Source organism: Pleurodeles waltl, chromosome 9, assembly GCF_031143425.1.
Source record: "Pleurodeles waltl isolate 20211129_DDA chromosome 9, aPleWal1.hap1.20221129, whole genome shotgun sequence".
NCBI classification, from domain to species: domain Eukaryota; kingdom Metazoa; phylum Chordata; class Amphibia; order Caudata; family Salamandridae; genus Pleurodeles; species Pleurodeles waltl.
Genome location: NC_090448.1, coordinates 473,385,560 through 473,407,463, shown reverse-complemented (window position 1 = coordinate 473,407,463; position 21,904 = coordinate 473,385,560). Strand labels below are relative to the sequence as shown.

Genomic DNA, 21,904 nt, shown 5'->3' with positions numbered 1-21,904 from the left:
ATAGATGTAGAAACAAAGTATAAGATGTAAATCCTTCAGCAAAGACGTTATGCATCTCGCTTGCAAATGAATATTTGGCTGCTGTGCATCGAGTACTCACACAAATGATGGATTCAGAAATACATCTTGGCCTGTTCAGACATTATTAAGAAATGTGAGTGCAATACTGAAGACAAATAGGAAATTTACTGCCAAGGCATTCCAAGAGAAGTAGCCATTGGATGGGGTAGTGGACCTTGTACCAAAATGGAAGACTGGTTAAAAGATCTTAAAATGTTCAATGATGACTCAGACTATTTACTTTAGTGATGTCCAGACCTAGTGACCTGTGGTGCCTGCTAAGTATGTATTTGTCAAGATGGGCAAATTAAACAAATTTATAAATGACTAGACCCTCATGATAAAACCACTAGAAGAGGACTGAAATACATATCATCCTTGAAGCCTACTTTAACAGAAGTATGAAATGCTAGAAAAAATGCTTATGCACCATACAGGGGTGTGGAATTTAATTAAAAATCTACTTGTCCATGGGAGAGGTTGCTTCTTAAATCTACTTGTCCTGTAAAAAAATCTACTTGTCCCTTTGGTGCCATGTAGTGCGGAAACAAATTATGACAGCACTCTCTTTATGTATGAGCTCTGATAATAGCCTCTCTGATTATGCCAGGGCTACTACTATAGTAGGGCTTGAATACTTGCAATTTCAATCCCTACTATAGCAATTCTCTTATTTTACCTCTTTTCCGCAGATCTACATACTGGAGCTGGAGGAAGTAGTAAGCAATAGTTCCAGGGCTGGAATGCCTAAGTCTGCAAACTTACTAACTTGCATGTTTTAAGGATTTTCACCAGCTCTTCTCTAATCTTTTCCCATAATGAGAAAGGTTTGAAATTTAATCCTGGCGATGGCAGAAGTAGAAGTTCTTTCAGGGTTGGGGAAAAAAGTGGATAGAGGGAAATTGAACTTGTAAACGCTCAATAGATTTTAACATGAGAAAATCTACACATGGATATTTGCTGGTGCTAAAATACAGTTCACAAATATTTTCTATGAGTCCGATTTCCTGGTATACTTCTGTAAGTTCTTGTGAATTCAAAGATATTTACCATGGGTGCACTTTTGTGACTTTCTTTAAAAATAGAGTCCCTAATTACATCTGGCATTAACAAAGACATTTTGTTTTTATAAAAATTCTGCTTCTCTATCGTCTGGCTTCACTGTCATTGATCGCATTTGCTCTTTCACAAGGAGCATATTGGCACACAAAGTAGTTTTGTTCAGTGCCAGGAACTACTGTGGCAATCAGCATAACGAACCTAGAGGGGGGCCCCCCTCCAGCCTCACTCAGGGCAGGTGCTTTGCTGAGGGGGCCACTTCGGGGGAGGCTGCGGAGCCTTTGTTACACCACTGGTGGCAATGTGTTCTTTTTGAGATAAAAAACTTTTTTTCTTTTTGCCAGTGTTCGTTTCAATGGTGAGGGCCCGACAGCTACCACAACAATGAAGTGTTACAAAAGCCATGCCAAAACAAGAAATGCATTGACGAAACAAAAAGACTCGCCAAAAAAAATTTTGGCTTTGCCAGTGCTTGTTTATTTTCATGCTTCCCATAATCTTGTTGAAAATGGTTACACTGATTTTTCCATTAGGAATATTTTTTGGAAATACTAGCGTGCATCAACACATTTAACTAAGTGACGCTTCAAAGAAATAGCACCTACAATTTCCTACTTGCATTTTTTTTCCTGAACCTTTATTTTGAAAGAAAAGAATCATAACTCTTGCTTGCATCTAACCGGAGAGCATTCTGGGAGCATTATACTTAGCCTCCTATTGTTAAACTTTTCAAATGTGTGCACACTTTTTTTTTTTTTTTTTTTTTTTTTTTACTGGAATCACTGCCAGTAGTGCAGTGTGACTTTAAAATGTTTATTTACAGTGCTCACCCTAATAAAGAAGGCTTTTCATTAATGAACCATGAATACAAGTTTGAACAGCATTAACAAATGGACATACATATTACCTAAACTGCAAACTGGCAGCCAAAGGGTTTGTGCTGCAGGGGTTGGGCCGACATGTCCCAAGGACAAAATAAACATGAAAACTTGTTGCCCTTGACCCTATACAATATGTCCTGGGCGTCGGGCGATAGGAATTCCACATCCCTGACAATATAACATAGACGATGCACTGTTTGTAACAGTGCTCAAGCTGATCATTGATGTAATCTCTTGTAAAAGCTGTTACATATTAGATGAAACTAATACAAAGATGTCTGAAATGCCTGATGGCATCAAGTTACTGGTTACTTATTATTCACTTATGTGGAAAATGAAAAATAATTATATAAAATGAGATATTGAGTGCAAGGTCAAAGCCATCGTTAATACACTCGAATATGGTCTTCCTAGAGGATGGAGCTATAGGTATCATTGGATATAGAATGCAGGGAGAAACATGAGAGTTTAAGTGGAGATAAATCACCCTTCTTTGGACAAAGCCAGCTTCATGAAGTATACCAGGGGTTAAAGCTGGCACAGACAGTGATATTTAGCAAAGGAGGATCCAGGTGGTTCTATTAAATCCATCTCTGTTCCAGTCGATCAAGACCTTCCAGGCTTTTAAAGATGTTCATTTCCACTAAGTTTCAAATTTACTCAAAATTGATGTTGACTTCATCTGAGATCATCAGTTTGCAACATTAGCACATACATTAAAACACTTAAGACAGAACTAAGAAAATTCATATTCAATATATTAACTCTGAGTAACCTTAAAAATGCTTCTAAAAAAAGTAACATTGTATACATCTTAAAACATAGTCTTTCATTAGGAGGGTTCATTAGTAATTTTGTTAATTCATCATACTTGTATAAAATTCTTTTGACCTAGAGATTAAAAAATCAGTCTGGCTTCCTTTAGCACCGAATAAAACTGCAGGAAATGAAACGTATCTTGGTTCTTTAGTACATAGATAACAAGTGGTACCCGTAGAATTATTCTTCCATGTACCATTCAAAGGTATTAAACAGAAGAATTCCGATGCAAAGAATTATGATTAAGCGCCTCGCTATATGAGAAATTTGGACCTGTCCGAAGGAAAGTGAAGTGCTTAGCTTCTAATATAATTTCAGCTTAGCTGTGTTCTATATCTTGGTTAGAGCTTAGCAGAACAATCGGAGATCAAGGTTTCCCTGGGGTCCATAGTCTGATATGGTCCAAATTATAATTAAAGTACTCCAGGGCGATTTTTAATATTTCTAGAGTAGGTCGTAAAATCTGTTAATGTTATGTCTAGGTCTTCCCTCACAAAAGCCTGTGGTGAGGGTACTGGTGCATATAGGAGCTGTATCTCTATCTAACTATATTAGCCATGACTGGAACATATGTGCTGGTCAAATAAAACTCAAATCAGATTATTTGTTCTGGGATAGCAGGGCTTAGCCAAATATTTCACTGCACTGTTTTTAGTTTTTCTGGCAATCTGTTACTGGAGCTGTAGCATAACCATTTTCCAGAAGAAACCTGCGTTAGCTAAAACAATTCCTGGGGTTACAGTTGACCTTGATGTATGAGACGTCCTTGTTGGGGAAAGATCCTTTTGATTTCTACCTGAGAGAGGTGTTCTATTGGAGGAAATAAGTGTAACAGATCTAAGATCCTACTTCTGTTTAGCAGACTGGCTTCCCCTGGAAAAAAAGAGAACCCACACCAGTTATTAGTACAAGAGGCAACAAGTTCTAAATCTATCAGTTCTTACATTTTAGAACAGGTGTTTGTAGATGGATCAGAGGACCAGACTGTAGTGTTGAAGTTCTCATTAACATTACACAAATTATTCTGCTGTAAATTTCTCGACTAAAATATGAGAGCTGGCTTATTCAGTGTTAATCCTCTGCCTTCCAGGCTGCTCCTTTCCACTTACTCCCTTGATTAAATCTGAACTATGTTTTGGGTATATTCTCGATCATCATCAGATACGTTTTCAATTGTAATCGATTTGCTATTGGCTTGAGGTAAGTAATTTGTGTCCTGCTTTTGGAGTCTTATTATTCATTATTTGGACAATCTACAGTTCTTTTTCAGTCCTTTTTTTTTTTCCACTTTACTTTATTTATATTTTTCCTTTTCCTACCTTTTTTGCTCCTACTATTTTTGTTTATCGTTACCAGGTTGGGAAAATACCAGAGTTGTAGGTCTTTTCTCTTTTTTTACCAAATAATGGGTAAAATACAGTTGGTTCATTAGATGTGGAAGCATTTGTGTTCTTAACTTTCCTCTGTTCCAATCTGCTGCTTAACTGATCTGTGCTCAACTCGTCGTCTTGTGGCTACCTCTTCATTACCATCACTGTACCCAGAAGAACTACTGTACAGCTCTCAGACCCATCTCAATCCTGTCAACCTCTCAGTCTGTCAACATGCCAAGAATGTCTGCATTAGCTAAAGGAGTTTATCCTTTTAGAAGGAGTTGAGTTTGCCCTGCCATCAGAAAAGAGGGCAGGGATACTACTCTCAGTAATCCCCTGTAAGAAAAAAGTAGTCTGGGTTGTTCTCCTTTCTAAACCCTTACATCCTAAGTTGGTTTTTCCCCTTACATCATTTTAAAATGTGCTATGTTTGGCTCATTTGTAAGCTTACTTGCCCTTTGCAGCTTTCTATGGCTTCAGAATGCAACTGCTGTACTTACCTAGACACCTTTCATAGCAATACGCCATAAATAAAGGGGAAAAAATACAGCTTACGGATAAATAGCGGATTCGTTTACGCCAAAACTGTTTTGTTAAGTTTTCACTTGATGGCCCAAGTTGACTTTTTGAGATGTTTGACTGACAGTTGTCCCCAGGCTTCATTATCAATGCACGCTCATTTCGGTGCAGACCTATGTTGTGACTTTTCACCAGTCACACAACAAGAGTTCTCTGGGATTTTCCTTCATCATTGACAAAATTCTCCATAGCAAAGTCACCAGTCTTGGAGCCTCCGTAAACATGCATATACCACATACATCGAAACTCACAATCACAGTGAGTCCCTTACTGTTAAGAACTCACCAGACCGATCCCTGCGTCTACTGAAGAGCATATATACTTCCTCGTTCTGGACTACATAGATACAGTGAGCTCCATTTCAACTCGATTGGGCACATAATCGGAGCCTGAATGGGGAAAATTGGCTTGCCTATTCTCACCTGACATCTAAGAAACACCAACACGGTCAACAGACAATATCTTTGGTTTTTTGGTGGGAAAGAGACAGATTTACTTAAAATCTTGCTTTCTCAAATTATGTAACATCTATTTCTGAGTTGGTCATGCCATCCTCTGATTTCATAAATGTTTACTGTTGGGGGTCTTGGGCACAATCTTATCCATGAAGACTTCCCCAAAAAATAAAAGGTTAGTGATTGTTAGCAGCTAAAAGGGCCGTGTGTCTTCTAATAGCCATATTTCTATAGATCTCTAAAAGTGGAGGGTAAGTATGGAGAATCTGAGTAGGAAACGCTTGTCCAACCCGTAACAATGACCTTGAGGATTTGTTAACACTGGAGTCCTCCTAGTTTATAAGAAATAGTCTTAGGATCAGATGAGAGGTTTCATGCAAACACCTGCCCCCCTCATATAAAGTTAAAGGCACAGCACATTTTTGCATGTGGCAAGGTACCTCCATTCATATTATTAAGACAGCCACTGTTCTAATGCATTGGCTGATAAAGTGAGTCTCTTATGGATAGCCCCTTTACACCATCATTCTTGCCAGAAACTCTTGCAGACAAATTTGGATTAATCATTTTTGACAAAAGCAGTTGGTGTTGAAAGTAAGTATCTTAATATTGCAAACGAAATTCTCTTAAAAGTGACTTGAAATGTTTCTAGATTTGGCAGTTGCATCCCACTCTTCTTTTCTAGTGATCTAAAGCTGCACATTTTCCCAAGAATATTTCCTGAAAAGGTGAAATTTACAAATTGTTTCTTAATATTTCTGACTTCAGTATAATCCTTTTTTTTTTTTTTTAAAGACCGAGTAAGTGCACTCTTTTTCATATGTATAAATAATATACATCATCTATATAACTTTGTTTCCTCCCAGTGGATGAATACATTTCTATTGCTAAAGAGAAACATGGATACAACATGGAGCAGGTAATGAGCTGCTTTATCTAGTGCTATAAAATATTTTACAGTTTAATGTAGTGTTGGTAAAAACTGTATCATTGTACACAGCACACCTGTATACTTAAGAATTGCATTAATATGTTTATATAACACGGTTTGCATGTTTGATAGAAGTAGAGCATTCTCAGCTTAGTCTGGGTTGGATTTCAGTTAGCCATAACTATATAAAATGTTACAATTTGTCAATTTCTAATTTTCAACTTTAATCTGTGCTGATTGTGTAAAAGTAATCAGGATTTTTCTTTGTGTTCCAGTGTGCATTATAAAGTACCTGATGTTGCTGTCTTATTTCCTATTGTCACGTTATAAAATATTGTTTACTAGCAGTTTAATTCTTTTACTCAATTGAGGTGTTTGAGGATATTTGTTTTCTTTTATGGTTTCCATTTTTAGATCTGGCTAAGGGGAGCTTGCCCTCTGAGGGCAGAGCCTTATTTCACGAATTTAGAAGAAGGGTCCATGGCATAACAGAAGGCAAGCCTTTCCTTCATTTGTGATCTAGAAGCCAAAGACCGTTTACATGGGTGGACAAAAGCGTTGCATTCTCTATTCTTTTAGTGCATTTATTTCTGTGAGACTTTTTAAATTTGCGGTCCTCACTCTGTGAATGCACCCTAGCCATGCATCTGCTTTGTTAAACTTGCAGGCTCTCCTTACCTTTTTCAGAGAAGGGCAGTTCAATTGTTCCTGCACCCTAGCCTCACTGCAGTGGTGAGTGTTGGCTCTGAAGTTTGAAAGGTAGCCACATCTCTCTTGGGCAGCCCAGACAATGTCTAAGCTGCGACAGGAGCTAGTCCATCAGATGGGCAGGATTAATCCCATCAAGCTAGTCATCCTCCTGCAGCAGCCGACACTGCAGCATTCATAAAAAAAAGCATCTTGCAGAGCTCCAGTGATTGGGAAAGTTATGCTCCTGCTAGGGGTTTTCCATGAAACCGTTGTTTAGTCGTTCCTAGAAAGGTAATTACAGAACTCCAGGAGGAAATTCAAAATCCTCTTCTAGGACTGATCAGACCAGAACAAACAGGCATCGAGGTTTCTCTTTAGATACTTTATTGTGCCCAAAGTAGACCGGTTGGTTCTTCTTTCCAACCGTAGCCCATTTTCAATGACTGAAACCTTCGTCTGAGCCCCGTCTTCTCCAGGACTGAAGACAGAGTGATTGGTGATTGGATGAGTACTTACAAGGAAGATAAGTGTCTGTTTGTAAGACTTCTGATCTCTTCTCGTAGGCTGTACACAAAGGCTGTCTGCAGTGGCTGCCATCCTTTGCGTTTAAGTGGTCAACTCCTACCCAATTTTAGGCTTGTCAGAGGAGTATCTTTTTTTTCCGTTATTAAAACATTTATTTTTGATTTTCCGAAAACAGCAGTTAAAGAAACACTATGCACAGAACATAATAATTTGTATTGAGGAGGACTTGTTTTAGCTATCACACACTGACGGATTCTCTCCAGCACCGCACCTTGCATAGCAAGACACCAAACGTGAAGGCTATCACATTGCCCTGTACAGGAGTATTATTAGGTGTCGACCCAAACTGTAGCTCAGTAAGACGTCCGTGGTGTGCGTGGTTCGTGGTGTGTCTAGGTAGGTAGACCATGTCAGTTTGGCCATCTCCGTAAGCCCAGCGTAGTGCAAAAAGTGCCCTTGTCTTAGGACAAAGTTCACAGGCTTGCTCGTATGTAATAAAATACTTGCCAGGATATAAGTCCCCCAATAGGGCACAGCTGCCTTCCCTCCGTGCCTGAAAGGACATATTTTCCATCATTTTACGCACTGACATCAGTGTCCAAATCGGGCCTTCTCTGTGAAATGGAGGACTCTTCAGAGTCACTTTGACAAAGCCATGCCATAGTTGAGCTATCTGAAGGAAAACATACGGCCGATCACTAGCTACATCTGCTCCTTCCATTAGTATCGCTGGCATTCGGTCCGCGGCAGCCAAATCTCCCAAGAGGCGCTTCTCCCAGTTGTCCCCCTAGTCTAAGCATTTGGCCGTGTCTTGTAAGTGTGCAGCATAATACAGGTCTAATCTTGGTGCATCCAAATTTGTCTTTGTATTCCCTGATCAGAGTGACAAGGCCATTTATACTGAGAAAACCCACCCACAATAGTGAAATATGCGTGGAGTTCAGCCGTTTAAATAACTTCTTAGGAATAGGGCAAAACGTGTTCTGTAATGTATTCAGACATCTTTGCAGCAAAACAGTTTCTGCTACAGCCAGCTTACCCATCAGTGGTAGTGACAGCGTGTTTCAGAAACCATAGAAATTTATACCCTTTTATATTAAAATATGGCTCAAGCAGAAATATTTCTTTTTATCACATAACTTTATTTTTACACAAGATAATGGTTGCGTTCTATTCATATAATCCATCTTTTATGTGTAATTCAATTGACATCTTTAAAATAAAACCTGATCCGCTTACACTCAACATTCGTTACCACAACCTCACCCTCAAACATTCATACTTCATTCATAGCTTGCATTCATTCTATCCTAATGTATTTATCCTCATGGATATCTAAAACAAATGTCTACAATATTACTCACTTTTCAATTTTAGGTTTCAATTTCTATTCCTCTTCGCTTCATAAAAATGATATAGAACAGCATGACTAACTGGGGAATGATCCGACAGGACGCACGCCAGGTGTGTCACCTCTGTCTTTCACTCGAGGGAGTCCTGCTACCAGTATCCCGTCTAATTCACTGTAGGTGTGGTGTGGTGTGTAGTATAGTAGCAGGTGTAAACCTGTTGTGCTGGGTGGTTCAGCTGCCAGATATATTTGATGCCAAAGTTTCACATTACTCTGCGCAATGCTGTCGTTCAGGGCTTAGTGCCTGCCCTCGGTGGTGCCCTCTCCAGGTCTGCATCTAGTATACAGTTAGTCTCCGAGCCACAATAGTGGTGCATCTGCTTGTTGCATTAATAAGTCTTGGATGTTGTGGAAAAATGGAGGATAAACTGTCCTGCCTAATCGGCCTACATATATGCGAGAGAGAACGGGATCCCTGGCACGTTCCAGAATAACGCGCCCCTGGCATAAGTGGAGTTGGAGGAATTAAATACTTGTCCATGCCACTTTTTGGCAAGGCTCACTGCACTGGCATCGTTGAGGTGTTTCCCATAGGCAGACTACATGGGTTTTATATCACCTTGGGAAGGTGAGGACCCTGTGTTACTTAGTTTATGCTCCTAGCCCTCTGACGTTCCACGTCAGGAGTCTCAGATCAGCCCCTGTCATAATGCATGTCAAAGTGCCATGGTGTTCTTCCTCCCCACCATGTGTTAGATCAGTATCTTTGACTAGGTTTCAGCATTCTCGTCCATCTGTAATTTTCCTTGTATACAAAGTTTCAACTGTTCTCATCTTGGAGGGATAGGGTTGGTGATACTCCTGTAGGTGTAGAATTTTCATCCCTGGAAGTGATTATCTCCTTGCAGACCTGATAAAGGAACATATCTGATAGACTTCTAGCTGCATATTCCTTACCTTTGTTTTCCCCCAGGCGTCAGACTGGATCCGGAGATTTTTCTTCGAGCAGTACCTCTGCGCGTCGTCAGGTGGCGTTGGTTGACTCCGTGGGCGTCGTTGGCGGCATGTCCGATGTGATGATGTTGTGGTCGTATATAGGCGCCACCCAGGCGTGCTGACATCAGTTCTTTTCTTTCCGCGCCAGCCTACACGCAGATCCGGAGAGAGATACCTCCAGTCATTTTTCTGACTACATCAACACTTTTGGCAAAGTTTTTGGATGAATCCGTGGTTGCATCTAGGGATGTCCCGCAAGACCGGATTTAGGCCCTGCGACTCCTCTCACCGAACTATGTCGGTGATGGATCCGCACCTCGTGTGTCTTTGGTGTCTGGAGCACCATCACGACCCAAAGTCGTGCTCCAAGTTCATGGCGGCCCGACACTCGACTCCGCAGCGCTCACGGTCTCGTTCGAGAGGAAGGTCTCGAACGGCCGCGGAGTCACCACCACTCCCCATCCTCCAAGTCATCGGGACATTCGGGTCACAAAAAGAAGTCAAAGAAGGACAAGCGTTCTTTGACTTCACTCCGTCGCTCGGACGATGCGACGCGGGAAGAACGTCGACGCTCTAGGCCTCCGTCATCGGAGCCTTCCTCTCAGTCAGTTCTGCTATTTCCCGGAACCGGAGACACCCCTACCCAGGTTAAAGAATTTTATGAGGCAATGTGCCTCATTTTTTAGCAGTCCCACCCACCTTTGGCACCCTCAGGCACAGGTGAGTCTGTGGGGGCCCCCTCTGGTTCAGTCGTCTGCTTCGGGCCATGGCTCTGGAGGGCCCCTCTGGATCCAATCGCAGATCCGTCCTGATGCTGGTTTTGCCTCAGCAACCTTCCCCGGCGTTGGGTCCGACGTCGACGCTCCCGACGTTGGTTGGGCCCACAATTGACAGATTTCATCTTCATACCAGACGACACAGAGCTGTAACGACGTCACTCAATGCCGATTCCGTTCTCTATGGGCTCTCCTAGGCTCAGGGTTGATCCAGACCCTTATTCTTGTGGGTATGGATACGGGGAGAGTATGGAGGGGACGCTGGACCATTTAGAATACCACCTTGACCCCCAAATGGACTGAGTGCAGGACTTGGGTGATGCCAGTGGTCTAGACACCTCCCCTGACACTGGTATGCTCTCTCCTCCTACCGTGGCTATGCAGGAGGGTGCTTCTTATTCTGTGGTGGTGAGAAGGGCGGCTGAGGTCCTGGACCTTGAGCTACCTTCTGCGGAGGTTAGGCCTAATATCCTAACCAACATGCTTCAGCCAGGGTCTTCCTCTTCCGAGCCCCTTCTTTCCTTTAATGAAGCACTGACTGACATCCTTTAGGGTACTTGGTCCAGACCCAGCACAGGGGCTCCTGTGAATAGGACGATTTCCCGCGGCCATCGGCCTGCGCCGTCGGACCTAAAATTCCTCACCCAACATCCCACGCCTGAGAGCCTTGTCATCCAGGCTTCTTCTTCATGTGGCGCATTCCCTGCTGCGTCCCCGGATAGGGAATCAAAAAGACTGGATAATTTGGGGAAGTTGTTTTCTTCCAACAGTCTAGCGCTGCGGTCCGTGAACACTTCATGTCTTTGGGCTGCTATTCCCATGCTCTCTGGGATACGGTCGTGCAAGTGCTGCCTAGAGTTCCGGAGGAGGCCTGGACTAGCCTTTCCCAGGCCGTAATAGATGGGAGGGATGCAGCGAAGTTCGTGATTCGTTGTGGGCTGGATACGACCGACTCTCTGGGCAGATCGGTTGCATCGATGGTGGCATTGAGATGCCACACCTGGCTGAGAACATCTGGCTTTTCAGGGGTTGTCCAGCAATCCTTGATGGACATGCCCTTTGATGGCACACGTTTCTTCGGAGACAAGGTGGACTTGGTGCTTGAGCGATTTAAGGATTCCTGAGCCACGGCCCGGTCCTTTTGCCTCGCGCCTGCTCCTAGACCCCAGCAGTCCGCCTTTCGTGGCTACAGAAGGGGCACCCAACCGCATCCTTTCCCCGGCCATCGAACTGCGCATGCTGTACAGCTCCTGCGCGGCCCCAGGATCAGGATCCCATGTCCCTGGGGATCAGGAAGCCAGCGGGTCGCCCAGTCCAACCCGCCCCCTCGTCAGCCTCCAAACCTTCCTAGTCCGCAGGTACACCAGGACCCAGTTGACGGCAGGATGCGCCATCACCTGCCACAATGGCAATCCATTACCTCGGACAGGTGTGTCCTCCAAATTGTCCAAAGGGGCTACTCCCTCCCCTTTGAAACACTACCTCCAGCCCTGCCACCTTCATACAATTGGATATCGGAGGATCATATGGGGCTTCTCCGTGAGGAAGTCCAACCCCTTTTGGCCAAAGGAGCCATAGAGAGGGTTCCGTTGCCAGAAGAATGTTGTGGTTGCTATTCCCGCTACTTTCTGGTGCCGAAAAAGGACAAAGGTCTTCAGCCTATATTAGATCTTCGGTCCCTCAACCTCTTCCTCAAAAAGGAGAAGCTCAAAATGTTGACGTTGGCTCAGGTCCTATCTGCTCTGGATCCCGGAGACTGGATGGTAGCGTTGGACTTGCAAGATGCATACTTTCCACATTCGTGTCTTGCGGGCCCACAGACGTTCCCTAAAATTCGTGGTAGGTCATGAGCACTTTGTTTACCGTGCTCCCCTTTGGCCTTAACAGTGCCCCTCGGGTGTTCACGAAAGTGATAATAGTGGTGGCAGCTCATCTGTGTAGGTTAGGGGTCCAAATCTTCCTCGACGATAGGCTGTTGAAGGCGAACTCGCCCCAGGCAGACTACGGCAAACCTTTTGCATTCGCTGGGGTTCACTATCAAGGTGCCGAAGTCACACCTGGCTCCTTCTCAGACGCTTCCTTTTATCGAAGCTGTTCTGGATACAGTGCAGTTTCCGGCATATCCTCCTGAAAAGCAAGTCAAGGAAATTCAGGCTATGATACCGATGTTTCAGCCTCTGTCCTGGATTTCGGTGAGAATGAGTGAGGCTGCTGGGCCTCACGGCCTCCTGCATCCTGCTGGTTCAAAATACCAGATGGCATATGCAGGCGCTGCAGTGGGACCTGAAGTTCCAGTGGGCGCAACATCAGGGGAATATCTCCGACAAGGTCCAGATCTCGGAAGGAACGGCGAGAGACCTGCAGTGGTGGTTAATGAATCAGGTTTGGGTTAAGTGCAGATCACACTCCTTTCCCCAACCATATTTTACAGTCGTGACAGATGCGTCACTCCTGGGATGGGGCGGCCACATAGGAGAGGAGGAGATCAGAGGCCTCTTGTCTCCGGCCGAAACCGTGCTCCATATCAATCATCTGGCGCTCCGAGCGATTCGACTAGTATTGAAAGCCTTCCTTCCCTCTCTCAAAGGGAAAGCAGTGCAGTTGTTCAGACAACACCACTGCCATGTGGTATTGCAACAAACAAGGCGGAGTGGGGTCGTGGACCCTTTGTCAAGAAGCCTTTTGCCTCTGGACTTGGCTGGCACATCAGGGCATTTCCCTGGTGGTTCAACACCTGGCATGCTCCTTCAACGCCAGAGTAGACGAACTCAGCCGACAATGCGTGAGCGATCACAAATGGTGTCTCCATCCGGAGGTGGCGTAAGGTCTCTTCCTGCAGTGGGGAGAACCTTGATTGGACTTGTTCGCCTCCGTAGAGAATGCACAATGTCAGCTGTTTTGCGCGTGGCACTCGCTCGGCGACGCTTTTCATCATGAGTGAAATTCAGGCCTCCTGTACGACTTTCCGCCCATACCACGTCTGCCCAGAGTTCTGAAGAAGATCAGGCAAGACCGGGCCCAAGTAATACTGGTGGCTCCGGATTGGTCACAAAGAGTCTGGTATCCTGAGCTGTTGAGCATGGCCATAGCTCCTCCGATCAGACTGCTCCTTCGGGAGGATCTTGTGTCACAGCTGCAGGGGAGGGTCCTCCATCCGAACCTGTCAACTCTGCGGCTTCATGCGTGGAGATTGAGCGGCGACAGTTGACGTCTTTTGACCTGCCACCCGAAGTCTGTGACGTTATCTTGGCAGCCATGTGTCCCTCCACCAAAACTGTATACGCCTGTCATTGGAAGAAATTTGTGGCATGGTGTATCAACAAATCTGTCGATACCCTATCTACTCCTCTTTCTCAAGTCCTTCTCTTTATTCTTTCCCTTGCCCAGCAGGGTCCCACATTGGGCACTCTTAAGGGATATCTTTCTGCTATCTCCGCTTTCCTGAGGTTACCGGATCAGTCTTCCTTATTTAAATCTCCTCCAGTTGGGAGGTTCCTTAAAGGCCTCACACATCTTTCCTCCTATCCCATTTATCATGCCCCAATGGGGTCTAAACATGGTATTAACATACCTTACGTGTACCCCGTTTGAGCCGCTTCACAACTGTCCTTTATGGCTCTTAAATATCAAGACTGTCTTTTTAGTTGCCATTTCTTCTGCCCGCAGAGTAAGTGAGCTCCAGGCTCTGTCATCTAAGCCAGTGGTTCCCAACCTTGTGACTTCTGGAACTCGGGGACCCTTCCGAATCAATATTGGAAGCCGGGGACTCCCCACTGAGTCAGTACTGAAAGCTGGGGAGCTAATCTGTTAATATTATTTCATTTTCTAAGCAGTCGCGGACCCCCTGAGGAGGCTTTGCAGACCCCCAGGGGTCCCCGGACCACAGGTTGGGAACCTCTGATCTAAGCCACCTTTTCTGGCCATACATCCTGACAAAGTGGTTCTTTTTTTCTACCTAAAGTAGTGACACCCTTCCATGTCGGACAGTCCATCACCTTGCCTACCTTTTATGCACCCCCACATCCCTCATAAGTAGAGACTCCACCGTCTGGACCCAAAAAGAGCATTGGCGTTCTATCTTGATTGTACCAAAGACTTCTGGGTGGACAATCAACTCTTTGTGAGATATGTGGGTGCAAAGAAGGGGAAGGTGATGCAGACAAGGACCATTTCACAATGGGTGCTCTTATGCATCAAAATGTACTACACTCAGGCTAAAAAACAACCTCCTGAAGGTTTGCGAGCCCACTACACCAGAGCTATTGCTGCTGCTGCAGTGCTAGCACAGGGCGTTCCAGTCCTGGACATCTGTCAGACAGCGATGTGGGCATTTGTGCACACTTGTACCAAACACTACTGCCTGGACAATCCGGTCTGAAGGGACGGCTACTTTGGCCGTTAGGTCCTGCAGGACTTCTTTGTGTGATCTTGGTTCGCAGCCCACCACCGGGGATGGTATTGCTCTGGTATCTATTCAAAGGTAAGGAATCTGCAACTAGAAGTCTCTATCAGATGTACAGGTTACCTACCTTCGGTAACGATATATCTTACATATGCTAGGGACAGGAACTTCCCCTTAAGGGCCCTTGTTTTGGCGCACCACTCTGTGTTCTTCATGGCTCCGCGCTACTGGCGAGTAAAGTCATGAAAAGTCAATGACGTCAGCGCGCCGTGGTGGCGCCTTTATCTGACTGCGACATCATCATGGCGAACACACCGCCAACGGCGCCTGCTGAGTCGACTGACGTCACCTGATGACGCGCAGAGGTACTTCTCGAAGAAAAAATTTTGCTACCAGATATTTCAGTTCTGAAGGTAAGTAACCTGTACTTTACAGCCGCCCTGTGACTTGTAGACAGAGTCCCTGAAACCAGCAAGCCTAAGAGGGCCCTCTATTCAGATGTTCCTGTGTATTCACTTTCTATGCAAATTTTGCAGACCTTTTTAACAAGAACTGTGATTAGTTTCTTTACCTACTGTAGTTCCTAGCAATTTGTTAGCCTCCTCATTGGCAGCCTAGAGGGAGACCATATGAAGCTCTATCGCATATTGGCTGCAAACTTCATAATAATGTGCAAGCTTGTTGCAAGGACCATTGGAATCATGTCATCTCAGCTGTGCAGGACAGATGTACACAGCCATCATCAAGTGCTTGGTGCTGTTGTTAAAGTTCTTAAATTGACCTCCTGTAGTGTAGATGTTCTAGTGCTAGTGGACAACACCATTGCAGGATTTTATGTGAACAAATAATGGCGGATTTAGAAAGATCCTCTGCCTTATTCCATCTGCATACTAGTGAAGCTACTGTGAGACCAGCCTTTAGTTAACAAAATGCTTGGTAATCTCCCACTCTCAGGAAGAGACCTGTTCCTCCCACAAGACTGCAGTGTGCTCCATGCAAGGGGGTGGAGAGAGGGGATATAGAAATGGTCTTTTTTTGTCCATTGTTTGATCCTAGGGCTTCCTGTGTTGAAAAAACCATTAGGGGGCAAGCAAGAGCTAGATCACAAACGCAGAGTGCTCTGTAATGTAAGTGCACCTTCCTCTTCACCTGGGCCCAAGGGCGATGGATGCAGGGGTGTCATTTTGGTGTGGGGTTTCCTTGTCCTGGAGCACTCTGTTGATGGGGCAGGGGGTTGGGGCCTGTGGTCTGAGGCTGCAGGTGTCATCGTGGAGTCCAGGAGGGTTGAAACCACTGTGGATTTGAGCTCAGGAAAGCCAGGGACGTCGTTGACACCAGAGGGCCCACTTCAACTCGGGCTGGCAGCAACAGATGCAGCGGTTGCTTTAGGTGTCTGGTTCTCACTGTCGTAACTGTCGTATTTGCAGGAGGGGTTCGGGGCCTGCGTGCAGAGGCTGCAGGTGACTTTGGGGCGTCCAGGAGGGGTGAAACCACAATGGACTTGGATTCTGGACAGCTGGGGGACGTTGCTGCTCCCACTCTGGTTGGTGATAGTTGGTGCAGTGGTGACTTAAGGCGTCTGGTCTTTGTGGTTCAGGAGGCTGCAGAGTCCTTCTCTTGGAGTTGGTTGGAGAGCAGATGTGCAGGTCACGGGATACTTGAGTCTTTGTTGAAGGCAGGCAGTCGTCCTAGGTTTCTGGACGTTCAGCTGCAGGTCGAAGAGTCTTTTGGTGCAGAGTCTTCTGTGGGTGTGTCTCTTCTTTGTCCTTTTCTTCTTAGGTCGTCAGGATCTGAGTTCTAGGGTCCAGGGGTGCCACCTAAATAATCAACTTAGGGGTATTACATAGAGTGCCAGGTTGTAGCCAATGGGCTGACCATCTTTAGGGTGACTACACCCTTACAATGACCATTTTCGCTGGGAATGGCGCGTAATCCTTACCTTAGTGGCCCAATTCCTTCCAAACAAAGATGGAGGAATTTAAAAAGTGGTGTGCACTTCACCTTGTCCACCTTTGGGATGGGACTGGCATGAAGTGGGCACACCTCCTAATCGGCCTAATTTTCCTGCCTGTTCTACTGCCAAAAGTGCGGTCAGTACAGGGCGGGGAGGTTGGTCATCTCCACCATCTGGAGAGACCTGGGTCACATTACAAAGTCAGCTAGGTCTTTGAAGCTTCCCGCTCTGAAAAGTCCATCCTGTCTGGGTGAGGTGCTAACACTCCCACCCAGTGCAGGCTTTTGTCTCTGGTCCTCAAGAGAGCGGGTTCTCACTTGGGGGAGTTGTTGGTGGTGGGGAAGGGGTGAGGTGGGGTAGGGTTTTTTTTGGGGGGGGGGGGGGGGGGAGAGGGAGGGAATTAGTAACGTGGCTAAGGTGGCTGAACTGGTCAGGACCAGTCTGATAACACACTAGTAGCTGGTAGGTTTTCAGCAGGCACCTCTGGAATCAGTGAGGGTTTATTATTCTGAGATGTTTGATACCAAACATCCATGGGTTCAGATAAGCCATTATGTAGCTGGGAAACTCGTAGTGACAAGTGTCCAGCACATGTATTTAAAATGGCTTCCCTGTTCACTTACTATGTCTAAGACTTGACAGCCATAGCAGGTGCATATCTGTTCATGCATATATGCCCTCAGATGTGTCCTAATTCACCATGCCTTAGGGGTGACTTACACCTGGCACATGCAGTGGTAGGGGACCTGGCACACAGTGGTGTGTGACCAGTTGTGTTTTCAATTTTACCTGCACCAACACATGCAATCTGCAATTGCAGCCCTGTGTGGGTTTGGTGAGGGGTCCTTGGGGTTGGCACAACTGGTGCTACATACCTCAGGGACCTTCCTTAGTAGCCTAGGCACCATGGGTACCATTTACTAGGGAGTTACAGAGGATGGCTAAGAGTGTGCCAATTGTAGAGAATGTTTAGTTTTGGGAAATAGCTCTGGCACTTTCGACCTGGTTAGCAGGGACACAGTGCACTTTCAGTCGAAATCACATCAGATACCAGGCAAAAAGTGGGGGTTAACTATGCCAAAAAGGGTTCTTTCCTAGACCAGTTCATGACATCCCCAATATCTCAGCCTCACATTCTTAAATATCTACATAGCCCCACGTGCCAACATTGTCCATTTCCACTGCCCAGACAACTTGAATGCTGAAGAGACACAGCTCATTCGCTCCCTCCTCCTTCTCTGATGACCCTCCAAGCACTGAAGCAAAGTTTATCGACTTCATGTCAGATGTTCCCCCCCTGGATGAAGTCCAACTGCCTGAAGCTCAACTCTAAGACAGCGGTGGTACTCTTTGGAAAAGACTTTAAGAATTGGGTCCCTAATTAGGTCTGCCACTAACAGACATTTTGTTTTTATTAAACTTCTGTTCCTCTCTCTATCTGTTGGCTGGCTTTACTTTGAGTGATCGCATTCTGCTCGTCCACAAGGAGCATATGGGTACACAATGTAGTTTTATTCTGTGCCAGAAACTACTGTGGCAATCAGTGGCATAACCAAAGTGGAGGGGCCTCCCTGCAAAGAACATGGAGGGCCCACCCCGCCAGACTCACTCAGGGCAGGTGCTGTGCTGAGGGGCCTTTGTTACGTCATTGGTGGCAGTGTGCTTTTTGAGACTAACAACTTTTTTTCCCTTTTTGCCAGTATTTGTTACAATGGTCAGGGCCTGACCTCTCCCACAACAGTAAAGTGTTACAAAAGCCATGCCAAAACAAGACACGCTTTGACGAAACCAAAAGACTCACAAAACATGTCTGATCAGTTGGCTTAACCAGTTTTGTTTATTTTCATGCTTCCCATAATCTTGTTGAAAATGGTTACACTGATTTTCCACTAGGGATATGTTTTGTGAAATACTAGCGTGCAGCAACACATTTTACTAAATGATGTTCTAAAGAAATAGCACCTAAAATTTGATAGTAGCAAAACTTTTTTTTCCTACTTGCATTTTTTTTCTGAACATTTTATTTTGAAGCAAAGCATCAACACTCTTGCTTACGAGCTTCTGCACACATTTGAATCTTATCAGAGAGCATGCTGGGAGCATTATACTTAGCCTCATATTGTTAAACATTTCAAATATGTGTACACTTTTTATCAAAGATCTTTTTTTTTTCCCACTGGAGCCACTGTCCGTAGGGTAGTGTGTCCTTAAAACGTTTATTTACAGTGCTCATCCTAATAGTGAAGGCTTTGGATTAATGAATCATAAGTTTGAACAGCATTAACATATGGACACACATATTATCTCAACTGCAGACAATTCCCTTCACTGTAAACTGGCAGCCAAAGGGTTTATGCTGCAGGGGGTTGGGACAACTTGTCCCAAGGACAAAATAAACATAAAAACTTGTTGGCTTTGACCCCAAACAATATGTCCCATGTATCAGGCAATAGGAACTCCACATCCTTATGACATTTTTAAAGATCCAGATAGGGCACGCAACATTGCAACATGGGTGGAGAAAAAATATAAACTGTCACCCTCTGATCACATTTTTATCAGAAGGCAAATCCAGCCTGATTCCTTAGTGGTCTCTAATCCTCGAAAGAGAGCAAACTCCCAAGCTGCCAGTGACTCTCTGCCACCTGAAAAGGAGAGCAGGCTGATAGATGTTTCGGTAAATGTGGTGCAGGCCAAGCCGCCAACCACTGGCGTACAGCAAACTTTCAGGGTCTGTAAGTCAGGTATGACTGCGCCCACTGGGGTGAGATGGAGGAATTCCTCCAATACCTCCCAGAGGAGCATAGGAAAAGAGGCCAGGAGATAGTTACTGATGGACAATTTATCTCCAACAACTCTATCGGTGCTCTTTAAATTCCGCAGACACAGCTGCCAGAGGGATCAACACTAGCATCTTGTTAGGCATATCGGGTTTTAAACCAGAGGTGCAACAGACCATGGTGAATGTTCCCTTTGACAAAGAGCACCTCTGTCTCACAGGTCTGTCAGGCACTAGAAAAATTATACAGATGTGGCTATGTCCATGGGTGCCTTGCAAACCCCTACTGCATGTGGGCCTTTCCGCCGTCATTTATACACAACGGGCTCTAAAACTTCATCCAAAGACACCTCCTTGTCTTACCATTGAGGCCAAGGCCAGCAGTCCTCCCCTAGAGGTTTCCACAGAGGCACATTTAGAGGATATAACACAAAAGGAAGGGGTAAAACAACTTCACCACATGGCACCTCCTCTGCCACAAGGCAGTGACTCCCTTCTCCTTCTCCCTGACTACTCAACAGCTATCTGGGGATGTTTACAACAGTTCTTCCCTGCATGGCAAAATATAAGATCAGACAAATGGTTGTTGGATATTATCCATCATGGTTACTGTCTGTAGCTCATTGCCACACCTCTAAACATTCCCCCTAGTTCTCACAAACTCTCCACAGAACATCTGTTTGCTGAAGCAGGAAGTTCAGGCCTTACTACTCAAGGGAGCCATAGATTCCGTCCCCACACATCAAGGGACAGGAGTATACTCCCTGTACTTTCTGATCCCAAAAAGGACATATTAAGGCAGATTCTCAATCTGCGGCCGTTAAATCATTACATCCTGTCAGAGCACTTTCACATGGTTACCCTCCAGGAAGTGATCCCACTTCTTCAACAGGGCGATTTCCTTTCAGCATTAGACTTGAAGGATACTTATTTTCGCATCGCTATACACCCAGCACATCACAAATATCTCAGATTTGTGATAGCAGGCAACCACTTCCAATTGAAAGTCCTCCCATGCAGAGTAACTACTGCACCACAGGTATTCACAGAAAGTCTAGCGGTACTAGCAGCAGACTTGCGCAGACAAAAAAAAAGGTCTCATATCTAGACTGGCTCTTCAAAGCCAGCACACTCCCTCTTTGTCTGCATCACATCCAAACTACCATAGATTTGCTCCCTCAATTTGACTTCCATATATTTCCAAAAAGTTAATCTTCAGCCTCTTCAAATCCAGCCCTATCTTGGAGCTTTTCTAAACACATAGCTGAGAAGCTGGGATTAGCTTATCCCAAGGCAGCACAAATACAGAACTTTCAAACACAAATATCCTGTTTTCACCCCAACCTGCAAGTTAGTCACATGTCATAAGACTACTAGGCATGATGGCCTCATGCATTGCCATCGTGCCAAACGCCTATCTACACATGCGTTCATTGCAGGAATGTCTAGCACATCAGTGGTCTCAGTCACAGTTCCTCAGACCATACTGAACAACAGATGCATCACAAACAGGGTAGGGTGCTAAACTCCAGGATCGGACAGAGGTTGTAGGAAGCTGGCTCTCTATATAGCACACTAAAATGAAGTACACTTGGATCCCCACTTGGTATTGCAGAGGCAAAAGTAGATGGGACTAATGCTCTATTTGTGGTAGTGTGGGTGAGCAGTTAGGCTTATCAGAGGGTAGTGCTGAGCATTTGTTATTCTCACAGAGGCAGTAAATGACACACACACTCAATGAATAAATCAGAGACCAAATTAGAAAAATAGAAATTCTTTCTATATATGTTTCAAACCCAAGAACTTCGTAATCAGGTAAGTAGACTTTTAAGTATACATACTTTGCTGTTTCATAAATAGACACTGCAATTTTTTGAGTTCTCTCAATGTTATCCTATGGAGGAAAAACAAAGTGTTCGATGGCATGTGTAGCTGCAGATACACATGTTGTGCATAGTCCGCCGTCTGGTGTTGGGTCGGAGTGTTACAAGTTGTTTTTCTTCGAAGAAGTCTTTTCGAGTCACGAGACCGAGGGACTCCTCCTCCTTTGTTCCATTGCGCATGGGCGTCGACTCCATGTTAGATTGTTTTTTTTCCGCCATCGGGTTCGGACGTGTTCCTTTTCGGAATCAAACCAACAGGTCACACTGGGAAGCACTGAGGTGTCCAGGTGCAGAGGGTGCAGTAAGGCGTTGGATGCCTACTGGTTTCTGATGGGAGTTTGACCCTGTGACAGGCTGCATGCTCTGGCTTGAAAGCCAATGAGGGACTATA

The 21,904-nt window shown here is 44.9% G+C and overlaps 1 protein-coding gene across 2 annotated transcripts in view; it reads left to right on the top strand.

The window, feature by feature from the left end:
- Positions 1 to 21,904, top strand: part of RCOR1 (REST corepressor 1) — a 666,190-nt gene that overhangs the window by 87,847 nt on the left and 556,439 nt on the right. For both annotated transcript variants that reach the window (XM_069207302.1, XM_069207303.1), the window contains exon 4: positions 6,093 to 6,145. In XM_069207302.1, the coding sequence (XP_069063403.1) occupies positions 6,093 to 6,145 (53 nt within the window). The remainder of the gene's footprint in view (positions 1 to 6,092; positions 6,146 to 21,904) is intronic.